At 30.2% G+C, this 15,991-nt stretch overlaps 1 protein-coding gene across 1 annotated transcript; it reads left to right on the forward strand.

Moving 5' to 3' along the window:
* The first annotated feature begins 13,954 nt into the window (after positions 1–13,954).
* On the forward strand, positions 13,955–14,649 carry LOC108325251 (40S ribosomal protein S17-like). Its single transcript, XM_017558289.2, has one exon. It carries the CDS (start codon positions 14,054–14,056, stop codon positions 14,474–14,476), a length of 423 nt encoding a protein of 140 aa, XP_017413778.1. The 5' UTR covers positions 13,955–14,053; the 3' UTR covers positions 14,477–14,649.
* Positions 14,650–15,991: the final 1,342 nt, after the last annotated feature.

Consider the following 15,991-nt stretch of genomic DNA (forward strand, 5'->3'; position numbering starts at 1 on the left):
TAAAGGGACATTTATTTTTAGCATTTTCGATTTTTATTTTTAAGTAAAACGGAAAATAAATTTAAGAATATATTGTTTGATGAAAAACATTTTGGGTTTAAATACTATTTTATTCTTTATTTTCGTCTAATATTTTCAACGTGATCTTAATTTATTTTTTTAATCAAATCTTATTGTTTTTTAAAATTTTTGTTCCGTTAAGTTATTTTTTAATGTCATTGAAATAATTAACAGTATGTGAAGTATATATCACATGTCATGATTTTTTTTTATATCTTTTTAATTTTTTTTAACTTTTTAAAATTTTCTTAATTTATTTTTATATTTTGATTTTTTATTTTAGTTTTTATATTTATTATTTTTGTTCAAATTCAGTTTCAGTATTTTTTTAAAATTTTTATTTTTCAAATTGAGACTAAATTTATTTTTTATATAAATATTATATTGATATTTTTATTAAAAATAATTTAAGAAATTATATATATATATATATAATGAAACAAGATGTTAAAAGGTCATAACTGAAACCACAGTGAAACAATATACGAAAAATACATTACAGCTAAGTTATTCACATAATCACTTAACAGATAAGTCACTTAAAAGATATCAATAATAATAAATAAAACTATGAAAACCAAAATAAGAAGAAAAAAAATATTGAGAATAAAAAATATATAAAAAATTATTAACTACCAAAAGCAAAAAATAAATCCGAAATTAAAATTCAATTAAGAATTACAATAGAAAAAAATTTGTTAAGAATTATATACCGTATCCATGAGTACCATTTTTTTACCCTTACTATATTAAAAATATAGGAAGAATAATTTCATAAAATTATTTCACAAGTAACAAGTAATTAAGGAAACTATTGAATTATTTCTAACTTTGATCACCAGTCAACAAAATACAAATTATACAATATATAAAAAAAACAACTCTAACTATATTATTACAATATAATTATTAAAGTTAATTTAAAAACAATTTTGAAAATATTAATTAATAAAAATGTCAATTTTAATAAAAATAACAATATAATATTTATATAAAAATTAAATTTAATCTCAATTTAAAAAATACAAGATCATTCATTTCTTTTTCAAAAAAGTTTAAAACTGAATTGAAATAAATGATGAATATATAAACTAAATTAAAAAAAATTAAAAAATATAAAAAAAACCACATACATCACATATCATTAATTATTTAAATGATATTATTAAAAATGATTTAATTGAATAAAATTAACAAAAATTAAGAATTGATTAGAAAAATCAGATATCAAATAGAATTTAAATCGACATTTTAAAATTACAACCAAACTTAAAAATAAATAATTTTTTTTTTATTATTAATTAATTAATTAATTGTTAGAATACATCACCAGTATCTGTAAATCTCATTCAAGTATTTAACGCAACTCTCAAAGGAAAGTAGTGAGCTAATTAAAAAATACAAAAGTGAAAATATATATTAGAAAATAATAAAATATTTTTATTGAATATGTTGAATACAGTATGTATTGAGATTAATTTTTCTAAATATTTTCTATTTATAATAGAAGAAATATAGACTTAAACTCAAAACACAGTAACAAATAATAACAAATTAATTAAAGATAAAATATAAATATAAAATAAAAATAATATATTTAATAGAAAAAAAATTCAAAACAAAAGAAAAAATGTTGTTTTTATTTTGAAAATAAACATCTCTTTTTCATTAAAATATTATTTGCTATTAGTTTTCATAAAGCAAAAAGAAGTCATATTATTACCAAACTCTTACATGGATTGGCAAAGTATTCAATGTATATGTCTTATCTACGATATTCTTTTTGTACTTTTATTTTATAATTGTTGTAACCATTTTAGAGACTCAATTATTGACAAGAAGATAAAGATTAAGTATGTGTGGATGTGTAATTAAGAAATTGAAAGAAACACGTATACTATGAAATAAAATCATTCACATTCCACACACAAAAAATTGTTAAAAATTGGATATAGTCTCTAATATAGATGAATTAATAAAGAATATTACTGAAATTCTTTTAACTATTTATGCTTTGAAGTTTGATTTAAATGTCCGCAAAAGTAAATTTGTAAATTATTGTTTGCTGTTTTCTTTAACTGTTTTTTCAAATTAGATATTGAATCTGATTATTTTCTAAACTATCAAGTGCAAACAATCAATCTACTTTGAATTTTTAAAAAGTTATAAATTCTTCAATGATGTGAATAAATCAACACTCAGTTTTTTGGTAGTTCGAGAAAATTATTCTCAGGTGACAAAAACACATATTTGTCCTATATTTTAATTTTAATTTTGAATTTCAAAGTTATTAACCTAATTAGTAAGCGCTAGGAAAGGTAAATGTTTAAAAAAAATAAAGAAATAATAAATAATTAAAATTAAGGGACTCGAATTAAAATAAAATAAAACCCAAAATTACTAATTTCGTGAAATATAGGCTAAGTCTGTTTTTTCCGAAAGACGAAAGGCTTATCCCATAAACCTTTCAATAACCAGTTGTGAGAGAAAAAACAAATTGTAAAAAATCTCTTATTTAAAATTCTTAAAAAATTAATTTTCTTTTATAAATAAGTTAAACTCAGCTTACACGAAAAACTTATATTATAATTTCCTATTATTTTTTTAAAAAAAATCTTGAAGAAAATGTTACTTACTTGAAGTAACTACAGTAAAAAAGACTGTTAATGTTTCTTTTTTAACATATGTAATTCTATATTTTAAGAGAAATCCTACTCACTATAGGCTCGCTTAGATTAGGATGAGAATAAAAAATGATAAAAATAGTGAAAAATAATATTATTTAGATTAAAAATAAAGTAAAATGGTAAAAACAAAGTAAAAAATGTATAAAATATTTAATTGATGTGACCGAAAAGAAATATAATAAATAAACTCAGAAATATATTAAATTAAAAAAATAATTTGATTTAATTTTAATAAAAGATAATACGAATTAAGTTTTTAAAATTAATTACAAAATAATTAATTTATAAAATTGAAATTAACATCACAAAAAATTTGTTAATAATCATAATTTTGTTTTAATATAATGTCAGAACCATTTAAAACGCACCCAAAATCCCTCTGAACGGACGTTAGGTGTCAAGTGAAGAGGATTCTGAAATCAGATAGTGGGAGACAGGTGTGAGCAGAGGAGAGGCCGTTCGTCCTTGACGTGGTAGCAAAACTCAGTTTTTCAAAACTCACACCACTCCCTCTACATGCAACCTCCTTCCCCAGAACTCTGAAACTTCATTTTTCTCTTCCTTCTCTCTAAAAGCTTTTCCTTCTCTCTACAAAAACACTCACTTTCTCTTCTCCGATCACCACTCAGGCGCCGCTGCAGCACTCCCGGCGTCAAGAGCTTCCAGTTGAACCGATCAGTTTTTGGTTCTGAAACTGGTAAGTCACTTTCTCTTTAGAACGTTCGTTCTTCTTACACATGCGAACCCAGATTCTTGGTTGCATGAATAAGTCACTTTGTTCTGAGTATTTCTGTTTTTCCTGGTTGGTTTAGTTTGTAAGGGGTGATCGTCGAACTCTAAGATTTCAGTAGTGAGGAGATATATTTCTGCATTGTTGAACGTTTGGTCACGCTCAGAGGTAAGGGAAACTTATCTAATTTAATTTGTATGTTGCTATATTGCATGAACGTTCGTTGATTTGATGATTTAAAGTGAAATATGATTGTGCTATGTTCTGATGTATGAAATATATGAAATTTCTATGATATGGATGTATGAACTTATGTAGATAAATGTTGAGAAATTGAATTGAGATAAATGATTTCTAAGTATGAAATTCCCCTATGAAAGTGTACGTTCGTCACTGAACGGTCCTTGACCGTTCGTCACTGAACGGTCCTTGACCGTTCGGTTTTTCTAGTGAACTTGGTTGAAATTGGATTCTTTCATTTGGGAAGAATCCTAGTTGAGGACGAGCGTCTTCGTTTCGAAATACTGTGCATGAGCATTCGGCCAAGCATAGTTGGTTCTTGGTATTCGGTTATAAACTTAAGCTTATATATATGTATTTGTATATTTTCGTTTATTCTTAAACACTACTCCAATAGTATCTTATTATATTTATCAAGCCTTCTAATATAAGTTTAGTAGTGCTCGGTCTTACACCAAGCGCTCTTACTGAGTAGTGCTCAGTCTTACACCAAGCGCTCATTCTCTTTCCTATAATCTATCTTGATGAAAATAGCGTTCGTCCAAATTCAATAGAGTTTTCTCTCTACCGTGCTCGGTCATTGATTGGCATTCGGTTTTCTTGATGCTAAATTCAAATAAGCTAAGTATTTATAAGCGTTCGGTTTCTTCATGTGAATTCTTCTAAGTATTATTCTTTAATGTCTTGAAGTGTCTGCATCCATTGGTTCCGGCCTAGAGTCTTAGTACTTGGCATGGTCTTTTCGGTGTTCGGTTGGAGCTCTCAAGAGTCAGTTCATCTAATTGGCCCACTTTGAAAGTAACGTTCGTTCTAGTCGTTCCTGTTATATATGATTGTACTCGGTTTCTTTCTCAACATGATAGTAACCATCCCGACCTTAGTCTGTTCTGGAACGGGAGACCTCTCGGTCACATGCCAAGTGTTCGGTCTAGTTAAAGGTTAAAATTTAACGTTCGGTATTTGGTACCCTTAGTGATCTTTGAACGAATGGTTTAATTGAGATGATTATTAATGAAAGATGAAGAGAATATGATATGGATGAAATGTTTTGGATTATGGACGAATGTTCCGGGGAGGAATGACTCATGATTGTATATTGAAATTGGTAAAGTATGAATGTGGGCATGTTAAGCTGGCGGTTCATCCTGATGTTCCGTGATTACTCGTCCTCACGTAGAGGAGGGTAAGCCATGTGTGGGAACGACAGGAGGTCCTAGTCCTTATGGTTAATTTGGACAGATAGGACTAACCTCGGGTGGCAGCTGTTGAGGGTATCCCAGTTACTACATCACCCGGGTGCACAAACGTCGTAGCTACACATATTTCATACAGTCCAGACAGTCAGTCTAGTATTAGGCTTTGTATGAACGAATGATGAATTGTCTTGTTTGGTTGATTGTGTGAAATATATGTTTATACATGAATTAAATTACATAAGCTTACCCTGTGTTTCCTGTCTTGTCTGTTTTGTACGTTCGGTTGTCCTTCTGTTGCAATGATCATCCATGTGGATATGAGCAGAAGGAGACGAGCTGTTGGAAGAGGCGCTGGAAGAAGAAAACCTAGTCGAGGTAGAAGTTAAGACCGAACAGTATAACCGTTCGGTCAATAGTATAGTATGATAGTAAGGTGATCGCTCGATCACATTTTCCCCTTTTGCTTTTGTTTTGATCGTTCAGTATAGGCTTTTGTAAACCGTTCGGTCAGAAGTACTTATGGCGTACGATTTTTAATTTTCTAGTCTTTTCTATAAGGCCGTTCGGCCACGGCCGTACGTTCTCTTTAATGTAAGACTGATCTGTAATATTATTCAATGTAATTATTCTATCATATAGTTTTAGACTGTATTTTTGGGATGTTACATATAATGACATATTTCTATATATTTTAATTTATTTGAAAAAAAAACAAAATAAAGAATCTCTAATATCAAATCAATATTCAACAAAACTTAACTTTGTTTGAATTGAAATAAAAAATTAGATCGATTGAAAAAGGGTTAGATCAGTCTAAATTAAAATTAGATAAAAATATTAAATCAAAATATTTTTGTGAGTGATATACTTTATTATATTTAATTTTCATTTTAATTTTATGATAGTTTTTTTCTTTAAATTCAAAAAAGATGTAAACTAATTTTCTTTACAAATTTTAAAATTAATAAAATAAATTAGACAATTAATCTTCAATGAAAAAGTAGAAAATGACATTTTAGAACTAGTAGTGAAATAAAAATAATGAAACTCTATTATTTTAATATTAAAAGGTTTTAATACAAAAGGAATTGTTATAAACGAGTTTCATTATTTTAAAACACATCATTTCTCTAGAAGCCACTTTTCTAGAGTCTTTTGTCTTCTCTTTAAGGGTTCTTACACTCTAAATCATATCTGTTTGAGTATTGGAGACTGCCTGTGTGATCTTCGCAGTGAGATCTTCAAGTCTACCCGATCAATTTCTCAAATAGAGTAAGTCAGTTTTCTACTCTTTTTCTTTGGTCTCACGTTTTCCAATGCATGTGGGGTTTCGCTCTATCGCATGTGTGGTCTGAGTCTTCTTTTAGGTTCTTTGGTGATCATTGGTTCTAATAGAGTACTTTGATCATGATTATGTGGTTTATAGGTGCAGATAGAGCTCTTTAGACTGTGAAAGTGGTATAAGAACTTCTAGAACAATTTGGTCTCCTAAAAAGGTAAGGGAAACTAGTTTTATTTGATTTTTTTTGTTAGGCAGGTTATAAATAATGTTGGTATGGTGAAATATTGATTGAATTGTGAAATTGCATTGAATTGAGAAATATAGTATGTTGAGTTGTTTGTATATGTTGTGTATTGATGATTAAACTGATGAATGATGAGGTGAAATGTGATTTATGATGTAAATGTTGTGTGTGATGAATTTGAGATACTAAATTGGATGAAATATGAGTTGACAAACTGTTATAGGTCCTTGTTTTGTATTCAACAGAAGAAATAGGTAGTTTTTGGGCTAAAAAGGGATTTTGACAGGTGAAAAGTTAAGATAAAGGTTATCTTGGAAACACATTGTTTTAGGATTGGTCTACGGATTGATTAAGACTTGGTTGAGTCATATGTTAGCATATTTTTTATGTAGAACTAGTTCATAGCCTTCTGAGTGTGCTTTGGTATGGTTTTTAGTTCATTTTTAGGGGTTTTCACTAGTGTTATTTTGATTTAGGAGGTTTAGACATAATGTGAGGTTTTAGGGGCTATGATTAAGTCTATTAAGACTTATTCAAGTTGTTAGTTGCATAAAATTTGGTGTTAAAAGGTATAGAATTGAGTTTAAGGGGTTTAAAGTAGTTAAATTGGATTGAGGTAGCAAATCTAAGTTAGGAGAGTGTTTTTCAGTTTTGCTTGATGCATGGGAGATCCTAAGGATCAGTAGAATGTGTGGGGGAAAGTATCCAAGTCTACATTTGAAGTGTATCTATGAGAGGTTAGTATTTGCTCTGCACAATTCCACTACACATGGAAAAATCCACAATCTGCTTGTGTTCTTCTATGTTTTCAATTTCACACTTCCTAAAGTAAATCCACAAGTTGTGGAATCTGCCACAACTCGGTTGTTGAACTTGCTAGTTTTCAATTTGTTATCTCGAGACAAATCCACATGTTGTGGAAACGTTCACAGCTAGGTTGTGAAACTCTTTGGTTTCAACTCTGTATCTTGAATATTAATTCTTTTATGTGATTTATGATGACTTACTGGGGTTGTTTATGGTCCTTTGAAGTATAATCAATGATATATATATGTTTGTATGCAATGCATATATAAATATATGATTTATATGAGAATGAAAGTGATGTGTAATGTAAAATGAGAATGCGAAAAGTGTATATTGAGAAGAATCTCAAGGAGGGATTCAATTTTCTAGCAAGTTGTAAGAGAATGTTTGATAGAGAGAGTGTGGTACACAGGTATCTTGATATTCTACAACCATTTAACTCATGTAGAGCTGGATGGGTAGCGAAGAGAATGACAGGAGGTCTTCACCCAAGCCCTCTAGGTTTTAGGAGTAGAAGATTTACCTCATGGTGAGTAGGTCGAATTACCCTTGTTTATAACTCTATAGAGTATAAATACTACCATGAGTGTGTGTCTGCAGTAGTCTATATCAGAATCATATCTAGATAAGTGAGTATAGTGGTCTTGTGGTTGTATGAACTACTTGTTCTTGAATGTTGTTAATTGTTAAACCAAATTATTATCTGAGGCTTTATTTGTACACTAGCTTACCCTTGTTTTTGTGTCGTCTGTCTTTGGATATGTTTTCTCTTTTGCAATGATAACCTTAATAGTGTGAGCTTAGAAATTATGCATTTTCAGTCTTTTCAGCGTGAGATTGAGAGAATATCAACAAACATAAATAGAGTTTTGTTCACCAAAGTGTAAGCTCTCATTCATTAAAAGTTTGTAATTCTTGGTAAGTTATCATCTATGTAATGTTTTATTTTAGTAGTTTTATACTACTAAAAAGAGATGTTACACAAATAATATATAGTAAACACGGTTTGATATTTTAAATTTTAAATAGGTTTTTAAAAATATATTTACAAAACACAAAATTTTGACCTTATAAAATATATTTAGGCTTAATAGCCTATTTTGTCTCCAAATTTGCTTATTGTTCTAAAAAAGGTCCCTAGTTAAAAAGAAGAGTCAAGTTGGTCCTACGTTGGTAAATATTGTGTCAATGTAGTCCTTTCCCTTAAATATAATGAAACAGAGTTAATGCATTGGTGATGTGGCAGTAGACAGTCGTCATGTGTCATTATTTAGCACTATGCCTAATGACGTGTTATTTAATTGGGGGCTAAGGTGGATATTTAGGTATTAGGTGTTTAAAATTGGGGAAAAACTCACTTAGGGCACGGGTTGGATTAGGGCATTTAGCTTTTGTGCGAACAGAGACTGAGACGAGTGAAGAGAGAATCGCGCATTGCAGGGGGTAAGACTGAGACGATTAAGGAAGATTTCGTTGAGTAAACGTAGGGGAGTTGGACGCACATTTGCAGAGTTTCGAAAATCGTCATTCGAAGGTGTGTAGGGTAGCTTTTATTGTGTGTGTTGTTGCTTTTGCTGTGCCCCCCCCCCCCCCCCCCCCCCCCCCCCCCTAAAAAAAACTTTTGATTTGTATAAGGTTTCTTTATTTTTTTTGTCCCCCATTATGCGTGCTTTTGGTTTGTTTGTGGTTTCCCAGTGTCCTAGTGTCGTTGTGGTCCCCCATGATGGTGTGTGAAAATATTTCTTTATGTTTTATTTGTGGTTCCCATACAAAGTTGTTTTACTTCTTTATGGTTTGTTATTGGTGTGTTTATGGTTCCCCATAGTAGTATTATGTTTGTAGTGTACATGACATTTCTGTTAAGCATGTGTTTAACTGTCAAAACTTGTTGTTTATAATGTTAGTAAAAACATTACTTTTATGTTAGTTGGGTAAAGTAAATGTAGTCTGACAACAATTTGGATATTAGTTTAAATGGCCAACTCAGACATTGAAGTCGTCTTTCACCATGGGGGTAAATTTGAGAATAATGAGACATTCAGATACCACTCTGGTGAAACCACAACTTTTAAAATTGACCCAGATAGATGGAGCTATTTTGTAATTTTTTCCATTTTGAAGGGGATGGGTTATAGGAATGTAAATGAGTTGTGGTATTCATTGGGACGTGGTCCGGTGTTAGAAGATTCGTTGGAACTATTATCTGATGACAAAGGTGCATGTCATTTGATGAAAATTGCTATGTTGAAGGGTCAAGCTCACCTGTTTGTTATACACATGGTTTGTGAGCCTGAGTATCTTGATATGTTAGAATACTTTCCTGAAGCCCAAGTGGAGAGACATAGTGGTGAAGCACAAGTTGAGACACATAGTGGTGAAGCAGAAGTTGAGATTCAGACTGTTGAAAATGAAGTTGAGATAGAGGTTGGTGAAGCAGAAATTGAGTTAGACCCAGAGGAAGAGGATGATGGTCGTGTTTTGGGAGAGGTTGAGGCAGTGGGTGATGTAGAGGGTGAGGTAGAAGTTGAGGTACAGGCTGATATAGAACCTAAGGTACAGGGTGAGCTAGAACCTGAGGTACAAGCTGATGTAGAACCTGAGGTACAGGCTGAGCTAGAACCTAAGGTACAGGGTGAGGTAGAAGGTGAGGTGCATGATGAGTATGATGTGAGAAGTTGGAATGGGTCCGAAGAGGATGTATTGACTGAGGATGGAGATGAAGGCGAACATGATATATTTGAAAGTACTGACAAAGTAGAAGTTGATGGACCTAGGGGTTTATCCGAAAGTGATTGGGAATCTGACACTTTAAACAATGTTGTAGTAAGTGATAACACAAATGATGATAGAGAGGGGTATGGTGATTTTGGGTAGAATGGGTCCGAAGAGGATGTATTGACTAAGGATGGAGATGAAGGCAAACATGATATATTTGAAAGTACTGACAAAGTAGAAGTTGATGGACCTAGGGGTTTATCCGAAAGTGATTGGGAATGTGACACTTTAAACAATGTTGTAGTAAGTGATAACACAAATGATGATAGAGAGGGGTATGGTGATTTTGGGTAGAATGGGTCCGAAGAGAATGTATTGACTGAGGATGGAGATGAAGGCGAACATGATATATTTGAAAGTACTGACAAAGTAGAAGTTGATGGACCTAGGGGTTTATCCGAAAGTGATTGGGAATCTGACACTTTAAACAATGTTGTAGTAAGTGATAACACAAATGATGATAGAGAGGGGTATAATGATTTTGGGTATTTTTCAATGCCCAAAAATATGGAACAATATAAATGGGAAGTGGGCATGTACTTCCGTGAAAAAAGAGATTTAACAAAAACAATAAAAACGTATGATATAGAGAATGGTAGGAAATTAAATGTTTTGGCATGAGGGTATGTTCCATGACTGTTGTAGAGGTGGATATTTCATTATACATTTAAATATGATCCATTATATTACGGACAAAGTTTATTATGGAACTCTTTCTAAACTATACTTATAAAATACAAGAAGTAAAAAACAAATGTTATGGAATATATTTAATTTCCAATCAAAAGCTAATAAATCAAATTCTTCCAATTCAAATTTCAATGAAAAGATAGTCAAACTTAAATTAAGTCAAAAGATTCAATACACTAAATCAAAAATTGTAATCTCAAATTACCTAAAAACTTAATTAGTCTATTGGTGTATAAAAGTTACAAATTAAATTGCTTCAATTTTAGTTTCCCGTGACTTAAAATTCTAATGTGAAATATTGTACATATATAATTAAAATAAAAAAGTTATTAACCTTCAAAAATTTCAAAATTAATAGCATTTCAGAAAATTACACGGATTTAAATAATACATAAATTTTTACTACAATTTATAATTTTATGCAACTTGAATTTATTTTGTTAATATTTGTTTTAAAAGGAAATAAAATCAAAATCATTAATATCAAATTAGCATTTTAACCTCACTAGTTTTGGTATTGATTATTTTGGATACTTGTACTTCAGTTTAACAATAAAAATATATTCAAAATATAATATGCTGGAGTTATGGGAGAACCAAAGCATGAAACCATGAATAAATAGTAGAACATTAACAAACAATTAGGCTTCAATTATTTTAGATCAAAGCATAAAGTCATAAATAAATAATGAAAAATGAAAAAAAAAAGATTCAGTTTCAGTTTTCATAATAACTGAAATCTAATCCTTTTTTAATTTAAAAAAATTGTTTAATTTTAAGAGTATTAGGTATCAGTTATTATCAAAATTCAAGCCAACTCATGTCTAATAACCATAAAATTAAATAATATTTTTAATGAAAAAGGGATTAGGCATTGGTTATTGTCAAAACTAAAGTCAGATATCCTTTTATACTTTGGTTTTTGTTATAACTCAAGCCTAATGTAGGCATTTTTTTAAACAATTATTTGTTATTCTTTCTGCCTACGTATTAAACCTACACATAATCAAACATAATTAGCACATCATATGTATCACATCTAGAATCAGTCAGAATCTAGATACAACCATATGTTATTCTTAGAACAAGTAAATGTGCTAAATATTAATGTACAATTGTATTAGATTTTGCACAAGCTATCCTAACATACTTTATGCATTTCTCGTGAATTGGGGCAAGACTATTGAATTTCTACATAAAAGAAAATAATTTCAATTAGTATTAAAAAGGACAAAGTTGCAAAGTATTCGTTTCAATGTAATTATTAAATTTTCCCAACTAGTTGTAATACGAGTACAAATAATGATTGTCATCCATTGCATTACATAGTAATCACACTCATATGAATCGATTTGTTTATTACACTACACTATATCAACACAAATAATTGAGGAAGAAAAGGAATATAAACCAAAATAGAAAACTTGGAGGACAACCATGCAACTTTTTTTTACATTAATAGTTGATATCCCTGACATGTTGTGTGCAACAAATGAAATATGAAAAATAGAATGTTTTAGGATGCATTTATAACACAAAGAAATTTCTTAACATTGAGGTTTTTACCAATCTATTACTTGTTTGAGATGGTTGAGAGATACTTGTGCAAATGAACAAAATCACACACAACAATGTTGTCTTTCAAGGAAACCACAAGTAGCTTCCAATGACACCTGAATTAAAAATAACTTTATTATTATACCTTAAAATTATTGATTATAATTACAAGTCAACAAACTACACTTCTTGACAATATATGAGACAAAATATATTTGTTTACCGTTCAAAACATTTGGTGATGTATGCTTGGATGTCATCAAAATTATTGTCTTCATGAGTGAGTTGGGGGTCTATGAATCCATATACATTCCTAAACTCCATATTGTTACTAACACCAAATATATATCTGAACAAAAAAACATTTATTTGATATAAGTAACTACATAAATCAATTAAATATAAAGAATGGTTCAGAGACTTACATATTCAATAACTAAATAAGGGTAATATTCAATTCTTATGTGTTCGATGCAAACTCTAAAACATCTAGCTTATGTAAGTATAATGGGATATCAACAAGTTGGTGTAATCAAAAGGATCATCCACAGATAAAGGAATCTTCTTGGATTTAAGACTTTCCTCTCGATGCGACTGCAATTACATGGAAAAATATTTAAGTATGAACACAAATAACATGTAAACTTAAAAATAGAATAGTGCATGTTAGGTTTAAAAGTTTCTACCGAAGGGTCAGAAAAGGAACCAACCAAATCTCTAGGCCACGCGAGGAAAAATTAAAATTTTTGTGTTTATGAGTTTACGGGTCTTTGAACTCATTTGTATCCGATGTGAGAATTTGGACTCACCTTAAACTCCTACCAATCTCACCGTCTATTTTTTTTTCTTCTCTTTTGACCATTTTAACTCATTCAACCCCTCTTCTTGTTTCTTTTCTTCCACAACTACAAACATCACAATTCCAACTTCATCACTACTCAACTTATACTAACCAATTAATCTATCCCTAAATGTAATTTTATTTAATTTATAAAAAATTAATGTAACTTAATCGACAATTATATAAAATAATTTTGGGTACAATTTCAAACACCTGGGAGTGTGTCACATAAGTTACTCTCAAACTCTCCTAGAAAGTTGTTTTTTAAAAAAACAACAAAATCAGAACAATATATCTTAATATCATACACACAAAATTTAGAATTTAATACAAATATTTCTATATATAAGAAAACATTTCAGTAGAGTAGAAATGAAATGAAATCAAGGTAAAATCTATGTGTGTACCTTTAGTAGAAAAAAATAGAAATGTCTCGGAAAATAAGGTGAAAAAAACGAATATGAAGTGTATTTAATAGGATTTAAGGTTTCCCCTACCAGTATATTTGATAATAAAAGTCAGAAAGTTAAATAACTTTTTTATATCTTCAAAATCAATATATATATTAAAAAATATTTAAAAAAAAACTCTACTTTAACTATCTAACATGTAATAAATACCCTAATATTACATGTCAATACATAAGTAAAAACGTTGCTATGATAACCAAATCAATATATTTATTAAATGTTGGATAATCAGGAGTAAATTTTGAATTACCGAAAATGGCTTATTAAAAAAAATGAAATAAAGGAAATGGGTCTGTTGGTCAAAAATGGGCTTGGGCTGGTTACACGAAAGGCCCATGATTAGGATAGGATTTACAAAACCCTAATTTGCCTCCATTGGCGCTACATCAGTTCTTGCCTCTCTCTCTCTCTCTCTGCTGCGTCTGTGTGTGTAGCGTTGTGTGGTTGACTGAGAGAAGCAGTTGAATTAGCAGAATGGGGCGTGTTAGGACGAAGACAGTGAAGAAGTCGTCAAGGCAAGTGATAGAGAGGTATTACTCTCGCATGACGCTGGACTTCCACACCAACAAGAAGGTTCTGGAAGAGGTGGCCATCATTCCGTCAAAGAGGCTCCGTAACAAAATCGCCGGCTTCTCCACCCACCTTATGAAGCGCATCCAGAAGGGACCAGTGCGCGGCATCTCCCTCAAGCTGCAGGAGGAGGAGCGCGAGCGCCGCATGGACTTCGTCCCTGAAGTCTCTGCCATCCGGACCGACCAGATCGAGGTCGACAAGGAGACCATCGACATGCTCGCCGCCCTCGGAATGTCCGATGTCCCCGGCGTCGTAAAGGTCGATCCGGTTGCCGTTCAAGCACCGCCCGCATTCGGTCGCGGCGCCGGCGGAAGGAGGTATTAACCACCGCCGCCTTGTTTTCGGTTTTGGTCATGTTGTTAATCAGAGGACTAATTGTTATGTTTTGTGATTTGGATTATTATATATCTTAGGGATTACATTGCTTTGGCTCAGTTTTGGATGGTCAGATTTGTTAAACTGGTTAATGAAATTTATTTGGTGTTGCTTATGATTTATATGTTTATAATGTTACTCTGTGTGAAGTGGTGTGCTAATTACACAGTTTGATTACTGCACTAAAACTAAAACTAAAACCATGTTAGTTAGATTTTTTCATATTAATTTATTGATTGTCTGAGCTTATGAGTTGCTCTTAGTCGGATTTTGATTCTCTTGTGATGGTCAGCTGTTCTACTGCTATATCAGGGTTTGAACTTTCTACTAGTTCTCCAAAATTAACTTCCTAACATCCCTAACATATCAATAGAGAACTGCTGGGTTTTTCTTACGTAATAATATGTAACTATGTGGTTGCATTTTCTAATGGAGTGTAAAATAGTTTGAGCATTTCCCTTCTAGTTAGGAATGTTCTATATGTGTTATTCTACAACTTGAACTATATAAAAAGTAATTATTTTACCAATATTAGTCACGTTAATTATATTCTCATTACCTCTGTTGGTTGGTTACTAATGGGATTTCGTAGCATTTCATATTTCTAACTTGAAGAGGTGATCTATTCAAGTTACTTATACCACCTAGATTTATATTTTGGAGTCCTATAATTAACCTAAAGATTAATACCTGAAATATTTTCTCCATTTGAAGTATTATCTTCATTTACAACATGAAAATTTTTATACAGCTATATTTGCATAATTTTATGCCATATTTAACAGAAGTTTAACATGAATAATTATTGGACATGATCAGGATGATACAGATGACAATAAAATCTAAATTATTTTTGGAGTAGATCTGTTTCTGCTATTTGATTTCTAATAGTCATAAATTTGAGAAGAAAATAAGAATTTATAAATTAAAGATAATTCATGCATTAAAATTGTTTTTCTATTGAAATACTCACAAAAGAAGAGTGAATAATGAAGAAAATAATGATTAAATTACACATGTTTGTATAAATTATAATTTTATTGTTATTTAACAATTTTAATTTTATTATTATATTTTTATGATTATTTTGACTTTGTAAAGGTTAGACTCATTTTCTGAATCTGAATTTGAAGCTTACTGTGGGAGAGTTGATTTGAAGGAAAAATTTGTAAAAATTAATGTAGGATTTTATTGATTATATATATGAAAAAATAGTTTAATTAATAAATATTAAAAATTATTAAAATATCTTTAGTTGTAAAAGTAATATAAAGAGATAATTGTTAATATTATATATAATTGTAAAAATTATTAAAGAAATGAAAATTACTTTTTAAAATGGAAAAAGTTACATTTAAATAAAATGAAATAATTATTTTTAAAATATAATATTTTCTGAATATAAATTACTGTTAAGTGGTATAATTTTTTGTTATTGAAGTAAAATTGGATATTTATGATGAT

The sequence above is a fragment of the Vigna angularis genome, chromosome 3, assembly GCF_016808095.1.
Source record: "Vigna angularis cultivar LongXiaoDou No.4 chromosome 3, ASM1680809v1, whole genome shotgun sequence".
NCBI lineage: Eukaryota > Viridiplantae > Streptophyta > Magnoliopsida > Fabales > Fabaceae > Vigna > Vigna angularis.

Excerpts from the sequence above, each read along its gene's own strand:
- LOC108325251 (XM_017558289.2), top strand. The coding sequence starts at position 14,054 with ATGGGGCGTGTTAGGACGAAGACAGTGAAGAAGTCGTCAAGGCAAGTG.